Source organism: Panicum virgatum, chromosome 6K (genome assembly GCF_016808335.1).
Source record: "Panicum virgatum strain AP13 chromosome 6K, P.virgatum_v5, whole genome shotgun sequence".
In the NCBI taxonomy this organism is placed as follows: Eukaryota; Viridiplantae; Streptophyta; class Magnoliopsida; order Poales; family Poaceae; genus Panicum; species Panicum virgatum.
Window position 1 is genome coordinate 10,448,077 of NC_053141.1, and position 19,862 is coordinate 10,467,938.

Sequence of the window (19,862 nt, forward strand, 5' to 3'; positions counted from 1 at the left end):
GCGGGAGCGCTGTGCGCCGCCCTGTGCAGAGCCGTTGGGTGCGCTGCCCTCCTCCGGGGCCGTTGGCTGCGGGCCCGCCTAGTCGAACCACCAGCCGGCCGAGCGTTGGAGAAAATGACGGCGCCGCCATAGTGCCGGCGATGGCCAACGACCTGGGCACCGCATGCAGATAGGCCACTTCTAGATGGGCGCGGCATAGCGCGCTGCTGGCCTAGTACTCCATATACATAGAGGACCTTGAGCATTAATTCCCACAACCCTAAATAGCAGATAGAAGCGGATCTGCTCAATGTTGCTAAGCTTCTTTTGATTTTTGCAATCAATCCATGGGCAACACACATAGCTATCATCTTGTAGGTTCTTGTACGTCTCGGCGGTATGCACAAATGAGTCAACAAAGGTTCTTGTACGCCTTGGCGTTATACACAAATGAGTCAACACCATCAACAAAATCCAAATTTTCAGCCTTCGTATTGAAGATTCATTCTTGATTCTGCTATGCACAGAAAAATGTATATGAATTTTAATTTAGTAAAAATATCATTCTACATATAGATTTTTTTTTATTTTTTAAGTTTGATATAATGAATAGCATACTCTATGAATGCTACATAGTACATATATCTATATCATCTGATTTCCTGAAAAGTTAATTATTCACAAAAACAAATCTAATAATTCTAAAATTTAAATTAATTAATTCAAATTACAATTTTACATAAAATTCTAAATTCTATAACAAGTATCCTCTACAAATAATTTGAGTTACAATTTGAACTGAACGCTAAATTTGATGACTAGTATCCATAACAAATATAAAAAAATCGAAGCTAATACACAACATAGTTGACGATAAGTTATAACGACCATAACAAATCCATAATCGCATCGTTCGGCTGCTGCTGCGGCTGCCGCCGCCGCTTTGCGTTGCCGCAACACGCAGTACGTGCAGCCGAGCGTGCAGTAATAGTGCAGTTGAACGGTTCGAATAATAACCAATGGCGGCCTCCTTTGCACTTGTGCTGGGGCGCTGGCATTGGATGGCGAGGGACCTGCGGCCTGCACATGATGCCAGAGTTGTCGTTGACAAGTTGAGTTGGTCATCAGGACGAGACTGCCGGACGCCGGTCGCCAGAGTGCCACGAGACGCCGATCCAGTGGACAAGCGGAGGGCCGAGGGCCGAAGGTGGGGGGCTCAGAACCGAGGGCCGGACGGAGGCGCACTGGGGCGAACGCGGAGCCGAGGGGACGGGGGCTTAGAGTGAGCCACGAGCAGAGACGGAGAGAATGATTCTTTTGCATTTGGGGCTTCCTTGCTAGGCTTTGTTGAATTGGGTCCATAAGTTGTACATGATACTCCCCCCGTGTCAAAATAAGTGTAGTTTTTGGCATTCAAATTTTATCACACAAAGAATGTAGTTTTAGCTTGTAATGAGATACCTCTAATTAAAGCAATACCAAGTATATCAAGAAAGCATTGCATAGAAGAACATATAGAGCGAATCAAATATTTAGTAGATATTACTTTTCTAGTTTCAATGTGTATGCATTCATCAAAGATCTAGAAAACCAAATAAATAACATGGTTTTCAATCAAATTGATAGGAGTAATTATGAGTAACAAAGTTATTTTTTGAATAAGTAATTTATTTGAAATTTTCTAAAACTACACTCTTTGTGGAATGGAGGGAGTAGTATACATCTATGAATACATATTGATATTTTTTCCTAAATCTTGGGTATGTGAAAGTGATTTAGGCCCCTAAGTGGGTTTTGGTGAATAATGACAAAACACATGTATATTTAATTGTGTAATTGAGCATGTGTGTAGGTGATGAATATGTATAGGTGAATCAAGTGATGAAGTATGGCGCCCCAAAAAGGAAATGAAAAGGCTGTGTTCAAGCGTACTCATGAAATTAGATTTTATATTTGAAATTTGAGTATAGGGACGTCGTACTATCAAGAGGGACTTGATTCAAGGGTTTTGATTTAAATCTTATGCTCAAGAGAACCTAGACAAACACTTGTGAGCCACAAAATACACTCAAAAGAGCAAAACATGAGTTTTCATCATGCCTAACCCGGATACTCCGGGTATAGTGCCGGATACTCCGGACCCCTTTGCCCGGAGTGTCCGGGTGCTGTTCACAGGCTGAAAATTAGGGTTGCCTGGAGTCTCCGGGCATATACCCGGGGTCTCTGGGTAACTGTTCGCCCAACGGCTATTTTTGGGTCAAGGGGTATCAATACTCCCTCCCCTCCTTCAGCTCACTCCCAAAGCCAAAAGAGAGCTCTCTCACTCCCCTCTCTTCATTCTTGAGTGATCCCTTTGAGGGATTTGAGTGAAAAGCAAGCAAGAGCAAGGATTCGTGCTAGTGAACCTCATTCCCATCTCTTGAGCATTTGGTTTTGGTCAAGCCCGCGGATTTAAGTTTGTTACTCTTGGAGTCTTGTGCTCCTAGACGGCTAGGGGTGCTTATGACTGCTCAATCAAGATTGTGAGCTGCACAAGAAGTTTGTAAGCTCCATTCCTCGCCGAGGAATCCATAGTAAGTGACCTTGGGCTTGAGAGGTGATCTCGCCCTTGGGAGAGGAGCATAGGGGTTCTTGAGCACCGTCTCTTTAATCCTTCCTCAACGGAGACATAGCACCTACAGGTGTGAACTTCAGGAAACAAATACTTGTCTCTCTTGTGTTGTTTTACTTGATTTTGTCACCATTTTCGTGTGAGACCTTGTTTCTAGGGTTTGGGATCGATCTACTCACTCACGAGTTTCTAGTGAGTTTTGTTTGTTGGATATCAACCTTAAGGAACCTCTGGTACTCGTACTTTAGCTCGATCTAATTTTTATACATAGATTCTTACAGTTTCTTTTCAGTTTGTTCATAACCGGAGACTCTGGTTATAGCTCCGGATACTCCGGACCACAAAACCCGGAGTATCCGGGCTGCGTCTGAATCTGACAAGTTTTTTAAGTGCTTTTGAGTTACAGATCGCCTATTCAGCCCCCCTCTTAGCATCTTAAGGTCCTTTCAATTGGTATCAAAGCTTGGCTCTCCATTCAAAGGGCTTAACCGTCCGGAGAGGTTAAGATGTCAAGTGATGAGAAGGAACCCAAGAGTCCGGTTGATGAAGGCGAAAAAGGCAACTCCGGTGGTGAAAAAGACAAAGACAAGAATGCAGGGCCATCCAATAACAACAAGAAAGAAAAGAATAAGAATGGTGGAGGAGAAAGTGAATTAGAGACATCCGATGATGAGATGTCCTATGAGAAGTGGAAGGCATGGAGGAAAAAGAAGGAGCAAAAGAAGAAAAAGTCGAGCTACCGAGTTATTATTGATTCAAGTGATGACTCCGACACCGACTCCAAGAGAAGAGTCTCACGATCCTCAAACAAGGGAAGCTCATCAAGGTCAAAAGGCAAAAGTGATTATCGAAGAGTTGCTCATGACTATACTTTTTCTCTACCTAGTGAGCATAATGCATCAATTCACATGGGCAAGCCACCTTTCTTTGATGGCACCGGATATAACCAATGGAAGACTAAGATGTTCGGCTACATGAATGCAATCCACAAGGATCTTTAGAAAGTTGTGGAAGTTGGGTGTGAAATTCCGGATGAAGATGAAACTCCAACACCGATTCAAGCATATGTGCTACAAAGGAACTTTCAAGCATTGAACATCCTACACACATCCGTGAGTCCCGAAGTGTTTGACAGGGTAGAGGATGCACCAACCGCCAAGGATGCTTGGGACACTCTCCAAGTAAATCATCAAGGATCAAGGAAAGTCCGTGAATCAAGAATCAAGACATTGGAAGATGAATTGAGCCTATTCTCCATGAAGAAAGATGAAAATGTCAAAGAAATGTACAACCGTATGAAGAAGATCACAAATCTAATCAAATCACTTGGTGGTGATAAGTGGGGTGACCATGAGATCGTGGACAAGCTCTTGACTGTGTATATGGCTAGGGATGTTACTCTACCTAGTTTGATTAGAGCCGAAAGTGGATTCAAGCACTTCACCGCCGAGAATGTCCTTGGAAGAATTGAGGCTCACCATGATCAATTGAAGAGAGTCAAGATTAATCAAGATCTAGCCGAGCTTCAAGAACAAGCAGCCAAAAACAATGGGTTGGCACTTCAAGCTAAGTCAAAAGGCAAAGAAAAGGTAAATCAATCCTCAAGGAATGAAGGCACTAGTAGTGATGATGATGAACTTGATGATGAGCAAATGGCCTTCTTTATTAAGAACTTCACAAGAGTATTGAAGAAAAGCAACTTTAGAAACTTTGGCAAGAATAAGAAGTATGAGTCAAGGAGAAGAACTAATAGGCCATGCTTTGGGTGCAACAAAGTTGGGCATTTCATTGCCGATTGCCCGGAAGAGATGAAGAAGAAAAAAGACACCAAAGAAAGCACATCAAAGAGAGATAGATCAAGATACAAGAAGCAAGCCGGGGAAGCTCATCTTGGTCAAGAATGGGATTCACAACAAGAAAGTGAGTCCGAGAAAGAAGATGTTGCAACCATGGCTTTCAAGGCATCATCTCCTCACCCTACAAGTTTATTTGAAGATCTCACCGACGATGAGGATGAATATCCTATCATGTGCCTCATGGCCAAAAATTCTAAGGTAACATCTCCAAACTCATTGGATGATGAAATTGATAATGAAGTAGTAGCTACCAACTTAGTCAAGAGATATGGAAAAAGAGCCGCAACTAAAATGATGGAATTAGTAATGAAACTAGATGAAGCGGATAAGACTCTTGAAACACAAGAAGAATTGCTTAGACTTGAGAGAGAAAAATTCAAGGCTCTTGAAAAGGACCTCGCCAATGAAAGGGAGGAAAACAAGATGCTTGTGAACTCAATTAAAGTCAAGGATGGCACTCTTCTTGAGTTGAAAGAGTCACTCTCTAGTGAACAAGAAAAAGTGGATGGTTTGACTAGAAAATTTTCTTTTGTCAATGACACTAACTCTTTCCTAAGGAAGGATAATGAGAAACTTCAAGAAAGCATGACAAGCTTACAAGCTAATCACACGGCACTTGAAGTTCAATTTAATACTCTTTGGGAAAGTACTTCTAAGACTAGAGAGACATCTAATTCATCTAGTCCTTCGACAAGTAATGGTTGTGCACGGTACTATAACATCGATATTCAAACTTGTGCTACTAACCATGTTGAGATGAATGCAATGAAGAAAGAAATCTCTAGACTCACTCATTTGTTGCAAGAAGAGGCTCCATCACATACTCAAGTCCCAAAGAAAAATCCCTCAACAAGGGTAGGTGAGTTTGAGAAACACCCCAAGAGATTTGGGTCGAGATACATGAGCAAGTTTAGGTTTGAAAAAGGTAAGGGACTTGGTAGGAATGGGCAAGGTACTCCACATGCCATTCCATTTATCAAGAACAAGAACAAGACCGCCTTGGGTGCTCAAGGAGGTCTAGTGAACATGACCACTCCCATTCACAAGACAAATGATGTGATTCAAGAAAGTGGTCATGTCAAATTCATCAAGAGAGGCACAACAAGTGATGAGGGTGCTAAGATTGTTGCATCCTCATTCAAAGAATATAAGTTCAAGGCCTCTAACCCAACCAAGATCAAGGCACAAGAATCATCTCATGTATCCTTTTATGCCGATTATGTATTGACAAGGAACCACCGTGGTAAAGTGGTTGCCAAGTTTGTAGGACACCGTACATGGAACACAAAAGTGAAAAGCCATGTATGGGCACTCAAAGGTCTTGTGACTAACATTAAAGGACCCAAGTATTGTTGGGTACCTAAAAGAAAAGAGTAATTTTATTTTGTAGGGATACTCCTCCGGGGGATCAACTTGGGTAATTGATAGTGGATGTACAAATCATATGACTGGAGAAAGGAGTATGTTCGAAACAATAACCGTATCAAGTGGAGATTATTTCATTACCTTTGCAGGAAATCATAAGGGAAGAGTGCTTGGTACCGGTAACATTAATCTATACTCAAAGTTCACTCTCTCAAAAGTCCTTTTAGTTGAGTCACTTGGTTACAATTTATTGTCCATCTCACAACTTTGTGATTTGGGCTTCAATTGTTTGTTCACTAACGAGGGTGTGACCGTCATTAGAAGAAGCGATGACTCCGTTTCTTTCAAGGGGGTGCTCAAGGGAAAGCTCTATCTTGTGGATTTCTCTCAAGAGAGGGATGAACTTGACGCTTGCTTGATAGCAAAGTCTAGTTGGGTTGGTTATGGCATCGCCGACTAGCTCACGTTAGGATGAGAAATCTCAGCAAGCTTCTAAAAGGGGATCACATCCTAGGACTAACAAATGTTTCTTTTGACAAAGATCGTGTTTGTAGTGCATGCCAAGACGGAAAGCAAGTTGGTGTTCAACATCCATCAAAGAGTATTGTCACCACCGTCAAGCCATTTGAACTCCTACATATGGATCTCTTTGGCCCGGTAGCGTACATTAGCATTGGTGGTAACAAATATGGTCTTCTCATTGTTGATGATTATTCTCGTTTCACTTAGGTATTCTTTTTGCATGACAAAAGTGTAGTACAAGAGACCTTCAAGAAGTTTGCAAAAAGAGCTCAAAATGAATTTGAGACTAAGATCAAGAAAGTGAGAAGTGACAACGGCATCGAATTCAAAAACACTAACGTATAAGAGTTTCTAGATGAAGAGGGCATTGGTCATGAGTTCTCGGTTCCATACACCCCTCAACAAAATGGAATTGTTGAGAGGAAAAATAGAACTCTCATTGAGGCCGCAGGAACAATGCTTGATGAGTACAAGATCTCGGATCAATTTTGGGCGGAAGCAATCAACACGGCATGTCATGCAATCAACTGCCTATATCTTCACAAGATCTTGAACAAGACGGCATACGAGCTTCTACTTGGTAAAAAGCCTAACGTGTTTTACTTTAGAGTCTTTGGAAGTAAGTGCTTCATTCTAAACAAGAAGCCCAAGAACTCTAAGTTTGCACCTAAAGTTGATGAAGGATTTCTTCTTGGTTATGCCTCAAATACTCATGGCTATCGTGTTTTTAACAAAACCTCTGGTTGTGTTGAAATAGAGTGTGACGTGACATTTGATGAATCTAATGGCTCTCAAGGGGAGCAAGTTGATAATGTTGTAGGAATGGAAGAATCATCAAGTCAAGCCATCAAGAGGTTGGCGATTGGTGAGATAAAGCCTCAAGAACAAGTGGACAATAATAATGATGATGAGTTGATGTTTCAAGGGCCATCTACCTCTGCATTCGCTGCAAAACCTGGAAACTCTGGATATGAAGCAGGAGACTCCGGACATAATGACCGAAGTATCCGGACTCTAAACCGGAGTATCCGGTTCACTCAAGCTGAAACAACAACTCAACAACAAGATAAGTCTCAAGATGATAGAGAACATGAACCAATCCAACATCAATCCTCCATTCCACATCCAAGAGTTCATCACATAATTCAAAAGGATCATCTTGTGGATAATATCCTTGGAAGCATAAGTAAAGGGGTAACCACTCGATCTCGTTTGGCTACTTTTTGTGAACATTACTTGTTTGTTTCTTCTTTGGAATCTCTTAAGGTAGATGAAGCATTGGATGATCCAGATTGGGTGATGGCTATGCAAGAGGAATTGAACAACTTCACTCGGAATGAAGTCTGGTTATTAGTAGAAAGGCCCAAGCAAAATATCATTAGAACCAAGTGGGTCTTTCGAAACAAACAAGATAAACATGGCATGGTAACAAGAAACAAAGCTAGGTTGGTTGCTCAAGGCTACACACAAATCGAAGATTTGGATTTTGGTGAGACTTATGCTCCCGTAGCTAGGCTTGAGTCAATTCGTATCATACTTGCCTTTGCTACTCACCATGATTTCAAGCTATATTAGATGGACATGAAGAGTGCATTCCTTAATGGACCAATCTCTGAATTAGTATATGTTGAGCAACCACCGAGTTTTGAAGATCCCAAATTCCCAAACCACGTCTATTTGCTCCATAAGGCGGTCTATGGGCTCAAGCAAGCCCCTAGAGCATGGTATGAATGCCTTAAGGACTTTCTCTTAAGGAAAGGCTTTGAAATAGGGAAAGCCGATCCTACTCTTTTCACTCGCAAAGTTGATAAGGATATCTTTGTGTGCCAAATATATGTCGATGACATTATATTTGGCTCTACTAACAAAACTTGGTGCGATGATTTTAGTAGGATTATGACAAAGAGATTTGAGATGTCTATGATGGGTGAGTTGACCTTCTTCCTCGGATTTCAAATCAAGCAACTCAAGGATGACACTTTCATTAGTCAAACCAAGTACATCAAGGATATGCTCAAGAAGTTTGACATGAAAAATGCCAAGCCCATCAAAACTCCCATGCCAACCAATGGGCATCTTGATCTAAATGAAGATGGCAAGGCTGTGGTTCAAAAGGTATATCGCTCCATGATTGGATCCCTTCTTTACCTTTGTGCATCTAGGCCCTATATTATGCTTAGTGTGTGCATGTGTGCAAGATTTCAAGCTAATCCGAAAGAATATAATTTGATGGCGGTTAAGAGAATCCTAAGATATTTGGTCTTCACTCCTAACCTTGGTTTATTGTATCCCAAGGGCTCATCTTTCGACTTACTTGGCTATTCCGATTCGGATTATGCCGGTTGCAAAGTGGATCGAAAGATCACTACGGGGACCTGTCAATTCCTTGGCCGGTCCTTAGTAGCTTGGAGCTCTAAGAAATAAAATTCGGTTGCCTTGTCCACGATGGAGGCCGAGTATGTCGCCGCCGGTGCGTGTTGTGCACAACTCTTGTGGATGAGACAAACGTTGAGTGACTTTGGTTGTCATTTTGATGCAATTCCTCTATTTTGTGACAATGAAAGTGCAATCAAGTTAGCAAACAACCCGGTACAACACTCCCGAACAAAGCACATAGATATTCGTCATCACTTCTTAAGGGATCATGAGGCTAAGGGAGATATTACTTTACAACACGTAAGCACCGACGGGCAATTTGCCGATATCTTTACTAAGCCTCTAGATGAGTCAAGGTTTTGTGCTTTGAGAAGTGAACTAAACATCTTGGATTCTCGTAACCTAGCTTGAATTACTGCATACACTTGAGTGATCATAGTTTAAGTGGTTCTAAAAAAGAAAAGATCTTGAAAACTTTCAAAAATGTGTGATTTTTGTTTTATGAAAGGTTTGGTTCTTCACTTTACTCACTTGAGATCATTGTTCTCCTTGATTGATTGTTGGCTAATCTTGAGTCGAGTAATTTCTCTTACACCATTAGATCCTCAAAATCTATCTATACCAAATCCATCTAGATCAAGTTCTTTTGAGCCATTTTCTGCTCAATTTGAGGGGGAGTCGGAGTCTCCGGCCTTAGGACCGGAGTCTCCGGACGGTCCGGATTCTCCGGCCCAGAGGCCGAATACTCCGGATAATTAAATTTTCCTATATATACCGCGGGGGGTCGGGGGTAGACCGTTCTTTAGGTCTTTTTCACTACCGCCATCTCCCTTCTCCTCTCCCCCTCTCTCGCCCTAGGGGCGATTCCACCCTTCCTACCATCTCAAGTTCGTCAATCTTTGAAGAAAGGCTCTCCTCCCCTCCGGAAACTCTGGGGAGACCTTAGATTTGAAGTTCCCGCGCTCGCAATGGTCTCAAAGGTACTTTGAACTTCGAATCGCCCGATCTCCCAATGTCGTAGGTTTCTAGGAATGATCTTTAGGGTATCTCATCCTAGCTTGTGTATGAACCTTTGGCTCAAGTTTCACGCAAATTCCATGGAAAAATCCTTAGATTTTTGTAACCTAGGGTTTCAGGTGCTCGAGTCCGGATACTCCGGATATACACCCGGATACTCCGGACCCTCTGGGCCGGAGTCTCCGGACTGGATCACCACAGGCACATCTTCTTCCTCCCAATCCTATCCAGCTTGGTCTTGATCTTACTTATCTATTCTTTAGGCATGGTGAGGTCACATTCTGGTGAGTCTTTGTAGGATGCGGAACAAAGAAGGCAAAAGCGGCGTCATGATCCTCGCGCTCAAAGGGAGGATCCCCCTCCAAACCTTACAAGGGAGCTGCGTCCATGACATCGCGCGGGCAAGGAACCCGCTCGCAGCAGTTCAAGAAAGGAGCCAAGGAAAGCTCCCTACATTATGCAGAGCCGACCTGCGGCTCCTCCATCCCGTCCGACTCCAACAAGAAAGGGTATTGCTCATGACATTTGTCCTCGAACCCCTCCTCGCCTGCAAGTTGAATACTCTTCTGAGCAGCGCAACTATCCAAGCATTCCAAGGCTTCATCGACCTGGAATTGTTCCTGGCTTTACGGTTGAGATGGAGAGAAATTACTACAAGCAAGATGTGGCACTTAGGGAGGCACGCAAGGAGAAAGTCTACAAATATGACAAGAGTGAAGGTCTTGAGAAGCATTTTTGGTGTAAAACTCCATGAAAACTTCTATTCCTCAGTGGTAATGCGCAAGTCTCATGCTCCCATTGTCCCATGCAAGTACGTGGATTGAAAATATTATGAAGATATGAAGGATCCATTCTTTAATGAGGCTATGGATAAGTGCAAGGAGATGGGTCTTTATGATATCATGGGCATTCGCTATGATTGGAATGAGGAGATCCTAGCTCAATTTCACTCTTTCTTGTACTATGATAAAAGGGAGATTGCTTTCTATTGGACCACTGAGGGAGTCAAATATGGAGTAGATTACATGACCTTCTCTAGGATACTTGGACTTGGCACTGAGGATGAGAAAAGAGATCCTATTCATGTTGAGGAACAACTCAAGCCATATCAAGTACCTACCTTGTTCTTCAATCCTCTTTGCGCTCAGGAAGGAAAGGCAAACTATCTCCTATCGGTGTACTATGCAATGAATCAATTCTTTAGAGCCACCGTTGATGCAAAGGATGGTGATTCCGCGGCACTTAGATACTATGCAGTAAACCTTCTAGCCCGTGATTTTCCCAGTGGAAAACCTTTTTGCATCATGGACTTCATTTGGAATGAGCTAAGAAGGACTATGATTGAGGCCAAGAAGTCACTTCCTGCTGCACCATACATCATGTACATGATTGAGAGGGTGACAAAGGTCACATTTCCAAAGACAATCAAGCATGAACCTCTTCACCTGCGTGCCCACTCTGGTGATGCACCACCTCCTCCTCCATCTCATGCCGGTGCAACAAGAAACCCAAGATATGATCCTGCTCCATCTTCGTTGGTGCCTCTTCATCGTCTCGTCACTGTCACCATGACTCTTTTGTGAAGAGGGCCCTCTGCAGCTTGTTCGGAATGTGCAGGAACATTGCACGGGATGTACATGAGAATGCAAGGTCAATCAATGAGATTCAGGGTCACATGGGGCTTCCTTTGGATCCACACCGCGAGTTACCAGCTTTTGATGATCCCTTCGCCAAGTGGGATGCTGCCGATGAGGCCGCTATCGCTGCTGCTCATGCTCCACTTCCTCGTGCTCGTCGCCAAGCTCGCTCTCCTCGTCGTGCTTCTACTTCCTCTCGCCGTGCTCCTCCAAGTGGCCAAGAGATCTTTGATGAGGATGAGGAGACCGAAGAAGAAGCGCTCCTTAACTACCGCAAGTACCCCGACTCAGAAGAAGATGAGGACACTTCCGAAGATGCCGCCCAAGATGAAGATGATGAGTAGACGGACATCATGACGCTTTTCATTCCTTTTTGGCACTTGATGACAAAGGGGGAGTAAATATGCCATTTATGTACTCATTTGGGCATGTATCGACTTGTATCGAACCTAAGATCGCTTTCATTCTGTTTTGATCTTCCTTAATCGCTGTAAGGACTATGTGGTGTGAGAACATTTGTAATGTGTACTACTCTGTGCTTAGCTGTCGAACTTAAGTTTAATCTAAGGAAATTCTGCTAGTATGTGACATATTTGAGCTATATTGACAGCTGTTTTTCTGTGTTCTGTGCACAGGGGTCCGGATACTCCGGGCCCAAGGCTGGATTCTCCGGATTTCCTGTCCATAGTCTCCGGGCTCATACCCGGAGTATCCGGGTCCTGCTGCCAAAACACAGTTTTGTTGACTGAATAATATGTCATTTGCATCACACATTTTCTTTGCACTCACTTGCTCACCCCACTGTATATCATATAAGAGCTTCCTTGTTTTCTTCCGAGAATTATGCCAATTGTTGACATGTTAAGTCAAAATTGAAATTCAAAGTTCATGGCATACATTAAGGGGGAGCTCTTATATGCTAGATGTTTATTGTTTTATGTTAATCAAATGAGCTACATGTGGGTTGTCATCAATCGCCAAAAAGGGGGAGATTGAAAGTGATCTAGGCCCCTAAGTGGGTTTTGGTGAATAATGACAAAACACATGTATATTTAATTGTGTAATTGAGTATATGTGCAGGTGATGAATTTGTATAGGTGAATCAAGTGATGAAGTATGGCCCCCCAAAAAGGAAATGAAAAGGCGGTGTTCAAGCGTACTCATGAAATTAGATTTTATATTTGAAATTTGAGTATAGGGACGCCGTACTATCAAGAGGGACTTGATTCAAGGGTTTCGATTTAAATTTTGTGCTCAAGAGAACCTAGACAAACACTTGTGAGCCACAAAATACACTCAAAAGAGCAAAACATGAGTTTTCATCCTACCTAACCCGGATACTCCGGGTGTAGGGCCGGATACTCCGGACCCCTTTCCCCGGAGTGTCCGGGTGCTGTTCACAGGCTGAAAATTTGGGTTGCCCGGAGTCTCCGGGCATATACCCGGAGTCTCCGGGTAACTGTTCGCCCAACGGCTATTTTTTGGGTCAAGGGGTATAAATACTCTCTCCCCTCCTTCAGCTCACTCCCTCTTGCCATTCTTTCGAGCTGAACTTCTCCCAAAGCCAAAAGAGAGTTCTCTCACTCCCCTCTCTTCATTTTTGAGTGATTCCTTTGAGAGATTTGAGTGAGAAGCAAGCAAGAACAAGGATTCGTGCTAGTGAGCCTCATTCCCATCTCTTGAGCACTTGGTTTTGGTCAAGCCCGCGGATTCAAGTTTGTTACTCTTGGAGTCTTGTGTTCCTAGACGGCTAGGGGTGCTTGTGACTGCTCAATCATGATTGTGAGCTGCACAAGAAGTTTGTAAACTCCATTCCTTGCCGAGGAATCCATAGTAAGTGACCTTGGGCTTGAGAGGTGATCTCGCCCTTGGGAGAGGAGCATAGGGGTTCTTGAGCACCGTCTCTTGAATCCTTCCTCAACGGAGACGTAGCACCTACGGGTGTGAACTTCGGGAAACAAATACTTGTCTCTCTTGTGTTGTTTTACTTGATTTTGTCACCATTTTCTTGTGAGATCTTGTTTCTAGGGTTTGTGATCGATCTACTCACTCACGAGTTTCTAGTGAGTTTTGTTTATTGGATATCAACCTTAAGAAACCTCTGGTACTCGTACTTTAGCTCGATCTACTTTTCATACATAGATTCTTGCAGTTTCTTTTCAGTTTGTTCATACCCGGAGACTCTGGTTATAGCTCTGGATACTCCGGACCACAAAACTCGGAGTATCCAGGCTTATACCCAGAGTATCCGGGCTGCGTCTGAATCTGACAAGTTTTTTAAGTGCTTTTGAGTTGCAGATCGACTATTCACCCCCCTCTAGGCATCATAAGGGGCATACCCCTGGCGCCGTCCCTGTTCCCATTGAATCGGCATATATGGAACAGAATATCTACTCCAAGGAATGTCAGCCCTCTACAGGTTCTTCATCAGAAGGCAGATCGAAGTTTTGCTAGGTATATCCAGCATGGAGAATATGTAGTTATAACCAATGGCGGATATAAGCCTAGGGCCAACTAGGGCCCTAGGCTTTTGGGCAATTTCCCCACACTGTAGCTAATGTAGCATAAGTGGCCCAGCTCAGCTAGCAAATGTTGTCCACCGAATGGCCCTAGGCATGGGCTTGGCCCAGCTCCGCTGGTTGTAACAGTATTCTTGAATTCATATATGATACAAAAATGATGAGGTCAAGAAGTAGGGGATCCGGGTAAGCGCAGCAGAATGTTGCTGGAGTTTGTGGATGTCCTTGACAATGTCGAACACAGCTTCAGGTTGGGCTAGCTTTAGCGCATTACGGGAGTATCTCTTTAGCGCATCCACATCTACACTGAACCATCGAGCAACTTGGTTTGCAACTTTCCTTGGATCCTTGAAGAACACACCAGCACCGTTGTCCACGACATAAGGCACATTTCCAACTTCCTGCACAAGAGCAAAAGTTACTGAGCTATAGCATCTCCCGTAGTCCACCAATAAACTATCCCCTATAATGTGGTATAAAGGTTGTCGCAAAATTACTTTTTAGGATTATTCGCTGCAACCAACTAATAATATTTTTCTCTCACACCAAACCAGCACCAGCTATCAGCTAGCCAGCAGTACTTTTCTCTCACAACAAATCAACAGCAGCCACCAGTTACAGTCAGCCGAACAGAGTGAATATCTCATCTCACATGTGGGACCCACGTGTTATTAGTAGTCAGTAGTGTATTCTTCTCTCTTCCATTTCACTCTTCTCTCATCGGTTGCACAGGGTGGAATCGTTCAGTTAGAGATTAGGTTAATTGGTTTAAGTTGATTAGTTGAATTGGTCCCTTAATTCTATAGATAATTGGTTTCTTAGAAGTATGTGATTGTATCTCTTTTAATCCGTCAAGAAAAATGTCGATGTATTAGGCTTAGCCCCTTTATCCCTACCCTTGTGGTGCAGCCGCCGGGCGTCGGCATGGTCCCGCTGCTTGGGTTCAGAGCCTATTTAAATTTTGTCCATAACAAGAAAAGACACTCAGGGCCACGTGGGCAGAGGGCCATACATTGAGTAGTATTAGGCCTCCTCCAACGGGCGGCGAAATCGTTAGTCGGTGCCAGATTTCAGCCAACGTGGAGGTGAGAGAGTGTAGAAAACTGATGAGCTAGCGACTATCACTGTGTTCGGCTGGTCATCAACCCTCCAGCGCTACAGTATTTTCCTCTCACACCACTCCAGCCACCAGCTCCAGCTCCAGCCACCCCAACAATATTTTTCTCTCACACCATTCCAGCTCCACCCTCCAGCTCCAGCCTGCCGAACGCAGTGTATTTCTTCGTTTATCTCGCTCAAAAAACGAGGTGCTGCTACAGTCCCACATCCGAGATTCTCGAGCGGAGAGTGGTATTCGGGACCCGGGAGGAGGATAGAGGAGAGACAGGTGGCCGAATGTGGGTCCCACGAAACATTTTGGAGCATGGGCCAAAAGTTAAACTGTTGGAAGAATCAACTCTTATGCTGATGTGGAATGACTTATAGCTGGTGCTATCTCCAACTATTGGAGGAGGCCTTAAGGCCGTCTCTAGCGGTCCGAGCTAGCTGCTGGCTCTTGTGGGAGGGGAGAAAGAAAAAATAGAGCTTTGAAACCCGTGCAAAGAGTGAAGAAATCATCGAGAAGCGAGCAAGTGAGCTCTTGATGGAGCACCAGCTCTTCATTTTTCTACTGTTCATCGATTAGAAATTTCAAGAGCTAGCTATGAACCACCCGTTGGAGAGGGTCAAAGTAGAGCAGCACTCGGTAGGTGTCCCCTGTCAAGGGACTGGAGTAGTTCTGAGGCGCGAGGATCCTCTGCAGTACTTCACTCTACATTTGGGTCACAGATGTGCGGGCCCAATCCACACGTCAGTGACAGGGAAGTACTCCAGAGGAATCCCTCCGTTCTGAGGGGGGTTGGAGTAGTTTTTTTTGGAGAACCAATAATTATTATGAAAAATGAGATTTGTCAGGGGACATGTTAAGTGGGGACGCATGTATATGAGCGCCGGTGCAAGAAGAGCAAAGGCACCAACGTGACTATGTCAGCCTAACTGTTAGCTTAATATATATGCAGAAAAATAAGATTTTCTAAAAATGGCGGGGTCAAATTTTCTTAATGTATTTTCAGGATCATAATACATATATTTTTTTATGTAAATAATATAATATGATGATCGGGCATGTAGCATGTGTTTGTTTTCAAGTTTAGTTAACTCAATTTGTTTGGGGAATTGAGTTTGTGTTACTAAAGACTTGAGATTTCGTTAGTTGGTTGTTAGCCTGAAAGGAGGGCACAAGTAGCAACCGGTAATTGTACAAGCCGGCCGGGGATTGTAATAAGGAAAGGCTTACAATCAATTTATCCCTAAACCTGTTCGATGCAAGTGACTAGCTACCGTACGTCACTGGCATGCCCAACTTGTAACATTTACTAGGACAAGGCAAAAATATTAGCCAATGAAATATAGAAGCATTTATAGTGGGCTATAAATAGAGATGGTAAAGGGTTTTTAAAATTTAGACTAATAATTTAAAGTCCGGGCTCTAATCTTATATAATTTTAAACTAAAAATATACAAGGATCAAGTTGGATTGCGAATAGACTACTAAGACCATGATCCGTTGCCACCTCTAGCTACAAACCGTACAAGTAATTAGTAGGACCACCAAATTAAGAATACCTTTGATTATCCTTACTAAACCATATTAGTGGATACTTTATGGAAAGTAGAGGTCTCAAAATTATTTCACGTACGAAAGCGAAACAACGACAAGCACCGACCTGTCCCGGGATGAAATCGTTCAGGATAATTGGAAGTCCCCTTATCAACGCTTCTGCAATTGTGCCAGGACCAGCCTGCAAACGCCAGGAATGAAAATAATCCATCAACTGAAACAATCAGTCAACAATTAGCTTAGCACATGAATGGCCCTAACAGACAAACCTTTGTGATGATGCAATCGCAGGCCCCCATCCACTTCTCCATCTGCTTTTCAAACCCCCTTATCTGACAAGGAAATTAAAAAGATGCTGAGACGTCAGCCACAACCAAGACCAAACCTGTGACTGCAATGTGCAATCTGAGAAATGCGCATCAAACTGGACATGATCCTCTAGATCATTCGGCATATTCTTGGGTGGTGTTTTTTTTTTGTGGAAAGATTCTTGGGTAGTGTTACCTACCTTGACAGGGACCTTCCATGTCAGGGACTGCAGGGAGGACCGCAGAGCCCGGTTCCTGCCGCAGATGACCACGATCTGCCCAATCGGGCGCCGTCTCTCGTCATCGTAGAGCTCCTCGCCGAGGGCCCTCGCTGTCTCCTCCACCGGACCCATGCCCTCGCCGCCTCCCATCAGGAGGACGGCAGGCAGGTTAGGATCCAGCTCAAGCTCTTTCCTCATCTCGTCCTGTGAACCTAGCAGAGGTAAGCCAGCATCACAAATTCACAATCGCAGGTAATATTTTAAGGCCAGAACTTTTTCTTAATCTAAGAAACATAGCAATCACAGGCAGGTAATGCAGCGACGACGTGCAGCTCTGAAAGTTAAATGAAGAGTAGACCTTGTCGAGCTCGGCACGGCAGAAGGAGGGCCTGACCGGCAGCCCGAAGACGCGAACTTGGGAGGTCTGGAGGCCCCGGAGCAGGGCCCTGTTCGCGACCTCGGCGGAGGGGCAGTAACACTTTGTCACGCCGTAGTGGAACCTGATGGATCAACCCAGCATTTTGATCACGTTAAGACATTGGCGAATCCCGACTGTATGCGGATATTAAGGCCGTGAGTGAGTACCCAATGGTGTTTTTTGGGTCATCTAATTAATCACAATGACATGTCACTTTTGTTTATTTCTCCTACATTACTCGCATCAAATGCTATTCTAGTCCATTTTATTAATTTTTTGGGTTGACCCAACGACTCAAAATTATCTAGCCTGCATCCCTAGCGGATATGATCCAGAAGCGCACACAGGTGTTACGAACCATGTCGGATGGCAGGTGTTGAGGTCGGTGACGACGGTGAAGAAGGGAACCTTGCGCTGCAGGCTCTGCCACTTGAGAACCCACAGCGGGATGTGCTGCATCAGCGGGTGCACACTGATGATCATGTCCGGCTTGTACTTCATCAGCCCCGCCACTACCTCGCTGAAAGCCAACCAACCGACCATTTGCATCATTCAGAATTCAGAACATAATACCTCATCATCAGCACAGATATATTCAGCTATAACCATGCACAAGAAGATCATTAACAACAAATGCTCAAATAGTTGAAGCGGAACCGGTTGCTCTGCAATAACTACAGAGGGACTGGTCACCGACACGTGGGGGCCAGGCTCACGCACCAGTGACTGAAATCACCTCTGCAGCTACTGCAGAGGATCTCAGTCCGATGAAGCGCGCGTGCGTACTTTCCGTAGAGGTAGGCGAGCGCGGCGAGGTACACGCCGTGCACCCACCGCGGGGAGGTGCCGTGGAAGGCCACCTTCCAGAGGCGGACATGGCGGATCATGAACTTGTACGATCTCTCCATGTCGTTCAGCGGCCAGCCCCCGTACTCCTTCCCCAAATCCCTTACCAACACCTGTATGTGCCACTTGCATTGTGAAATTCAGTTACTTCAGACAAAAAAAAAAGCACTAACCAAATCCCTCACCAACACCTGTGACACTTCCATTGTGAAATTCAATTACTTCAGACAAAAAAAAGCACTACTGCACTAGGATTAGGAGCAGCGACCAGACATTGGTGGCAGCAGCACACCTGGTAGGCGTCGCCGAACTCGATGCGGAAGGCGTCGCGGAGGGCCTCGGCGGAGGCGCGGTGGCCGCCGCCGGTGTCGCTCATCAGGATGAGCACGTTCTTGGCCTTGGCCGCCCCATCCGGGATGCGGACGGGGTCGGCGGCGGCCTCCTCGGAGAGAGCGGCGGCGAGGCCGTCCACGGACTGGCCGCCGACGACCGAGCCATCGTACAAGCCACACCGGAGCGGCGGCCGGTAATAAAGCTGCCGGCCGCCGCCTCCCTGCACACCGCCGCCAAGCACGGCGTCGCGTATGGAGCGCCGGCCAGTGCCGACGGAGATCACCATGGCTTCACGGGTGGTGATCGATCGTCGTGCATGGATCGAAGGCCTTGCGGGTGTGGAGACAGGGCAGGAGGAGGGAGGAGAGAAGGTGGCGAGGCGAGGGAGGCGGGGAGCTTTAATTTTGTTTCACTTCACCAGTTCACCTCGTCGTCTTTTATTTCTGATTTTTTCTGCCGAACCGTCCGGGAATCAAACGTGTAATATTCCCTCCAAGGTTCCGGCATTATCCTTCCCAGACTATTGTTTGACTCTGTGGGACCCGCGCGTAGGGGACGATTCCGTGGGAGATGCTGGGATTATGCTGCTCTGCTTGCATGCTTTTCCTGGTCATGTGTCCTTATTTTATGGACGCGGCTAATGTACGGCCGTAAATTAGACCGGTCGTATAATATTTTTTTTTGGCCATATAGAGGTATCAGATTTCTCTTTTTTGGTAAAAAATTGCTACCGGGATGCAACTTTATAAGATAAAGACAAAAAAATGATATCAACACATGCAAAAGTAATCTCAAATTTAAAAAAACCGTAACTTTACCCCTGAGCATCAAAATTAAAATCTGATTGCACCATTGAGTGCCTCAACAAAACCATCAAAACAAAATCTCGCTTCAATATATTTTGATGATATTTTTTCCCAAACAGTCCCAAAAAGCACTTTTGTTGAAAGTTGAAAGCATATCGTAATAAACTCTGAAGCAATTTAGTAAATGTACAAACTCAAAAAAATTGCTCGATTTTAGGCTTCCTTCTGACACCAGCCTCGCTGCCTAAAGACACATAATCTGAACCACCTTTGCTTATTCAACTGCCCCTAGTAGAATTGCTAGATCTACAAAGTTGTTTGGCCAAATTCTTCACATGCACGCTGCTGGTCAAGCCTCACCCCCACCCAGTCCTTTTTGTTGAAGCTGC

General features: G+C 44.5%; 1 protein-coding gene across 3 annotated transcripts; it reads right to left on the minus strand.

Annotated features, from left to right (window-relative positions):
• Window positions 1–248: 248 nt before the first annotated feature.
• Window positions 249–19,085, minus strand: LOC120711695 (probable monogalactosyldiacylglycerol synthase 2, chloroplastic). Of its 3 annotated transcripts, none has more exons than XM_039997310.1 (8): window positions 18,627–19,085; window positions 18,209–18,447; window positions 17,847–18,008; window positions 17,429–17,570; window positions 17,050–17,274; window positions 16,811–16,873; window positions 16,648–16,722; window positions 249–493 (listed from the first exon to the last, which is right to left on the minus strand). In XM_039997310.1, the coding sequence occupies exons 1-8, from the start codon at window positions 18,951–18,953 to the stop codon at window positions 482–484; spliced, it is 1,245 nt and encodes a 414-aa protein (XP_039853244.1). In that variant the 5' UTR covers window positions 18,954–19,085; the 3' UTR covers window positions 249–481. The 3 variants fall into 3 exon arrangements, with proteins under 3 accessions (XP_039853244.1, XP_039853243.1, XP_039853242.1); XM_039997309.1 differs by lacking the exon at window positions 249–493 and adding an exon at window positions 13,755–14,283 and having other exon boundaries at window positions 18,275–18,447; window positions 18,627–19,080; XM_039997308.1 differs by lacking the exon at window positions 249–493 and adding an exon at window positions 13,755–14,283 and having other exon boundaries at window positions 18,627–19,080.
• Between the last annotated feature and the right edge of the window lie 777 nt (window positions 19,086–19,862).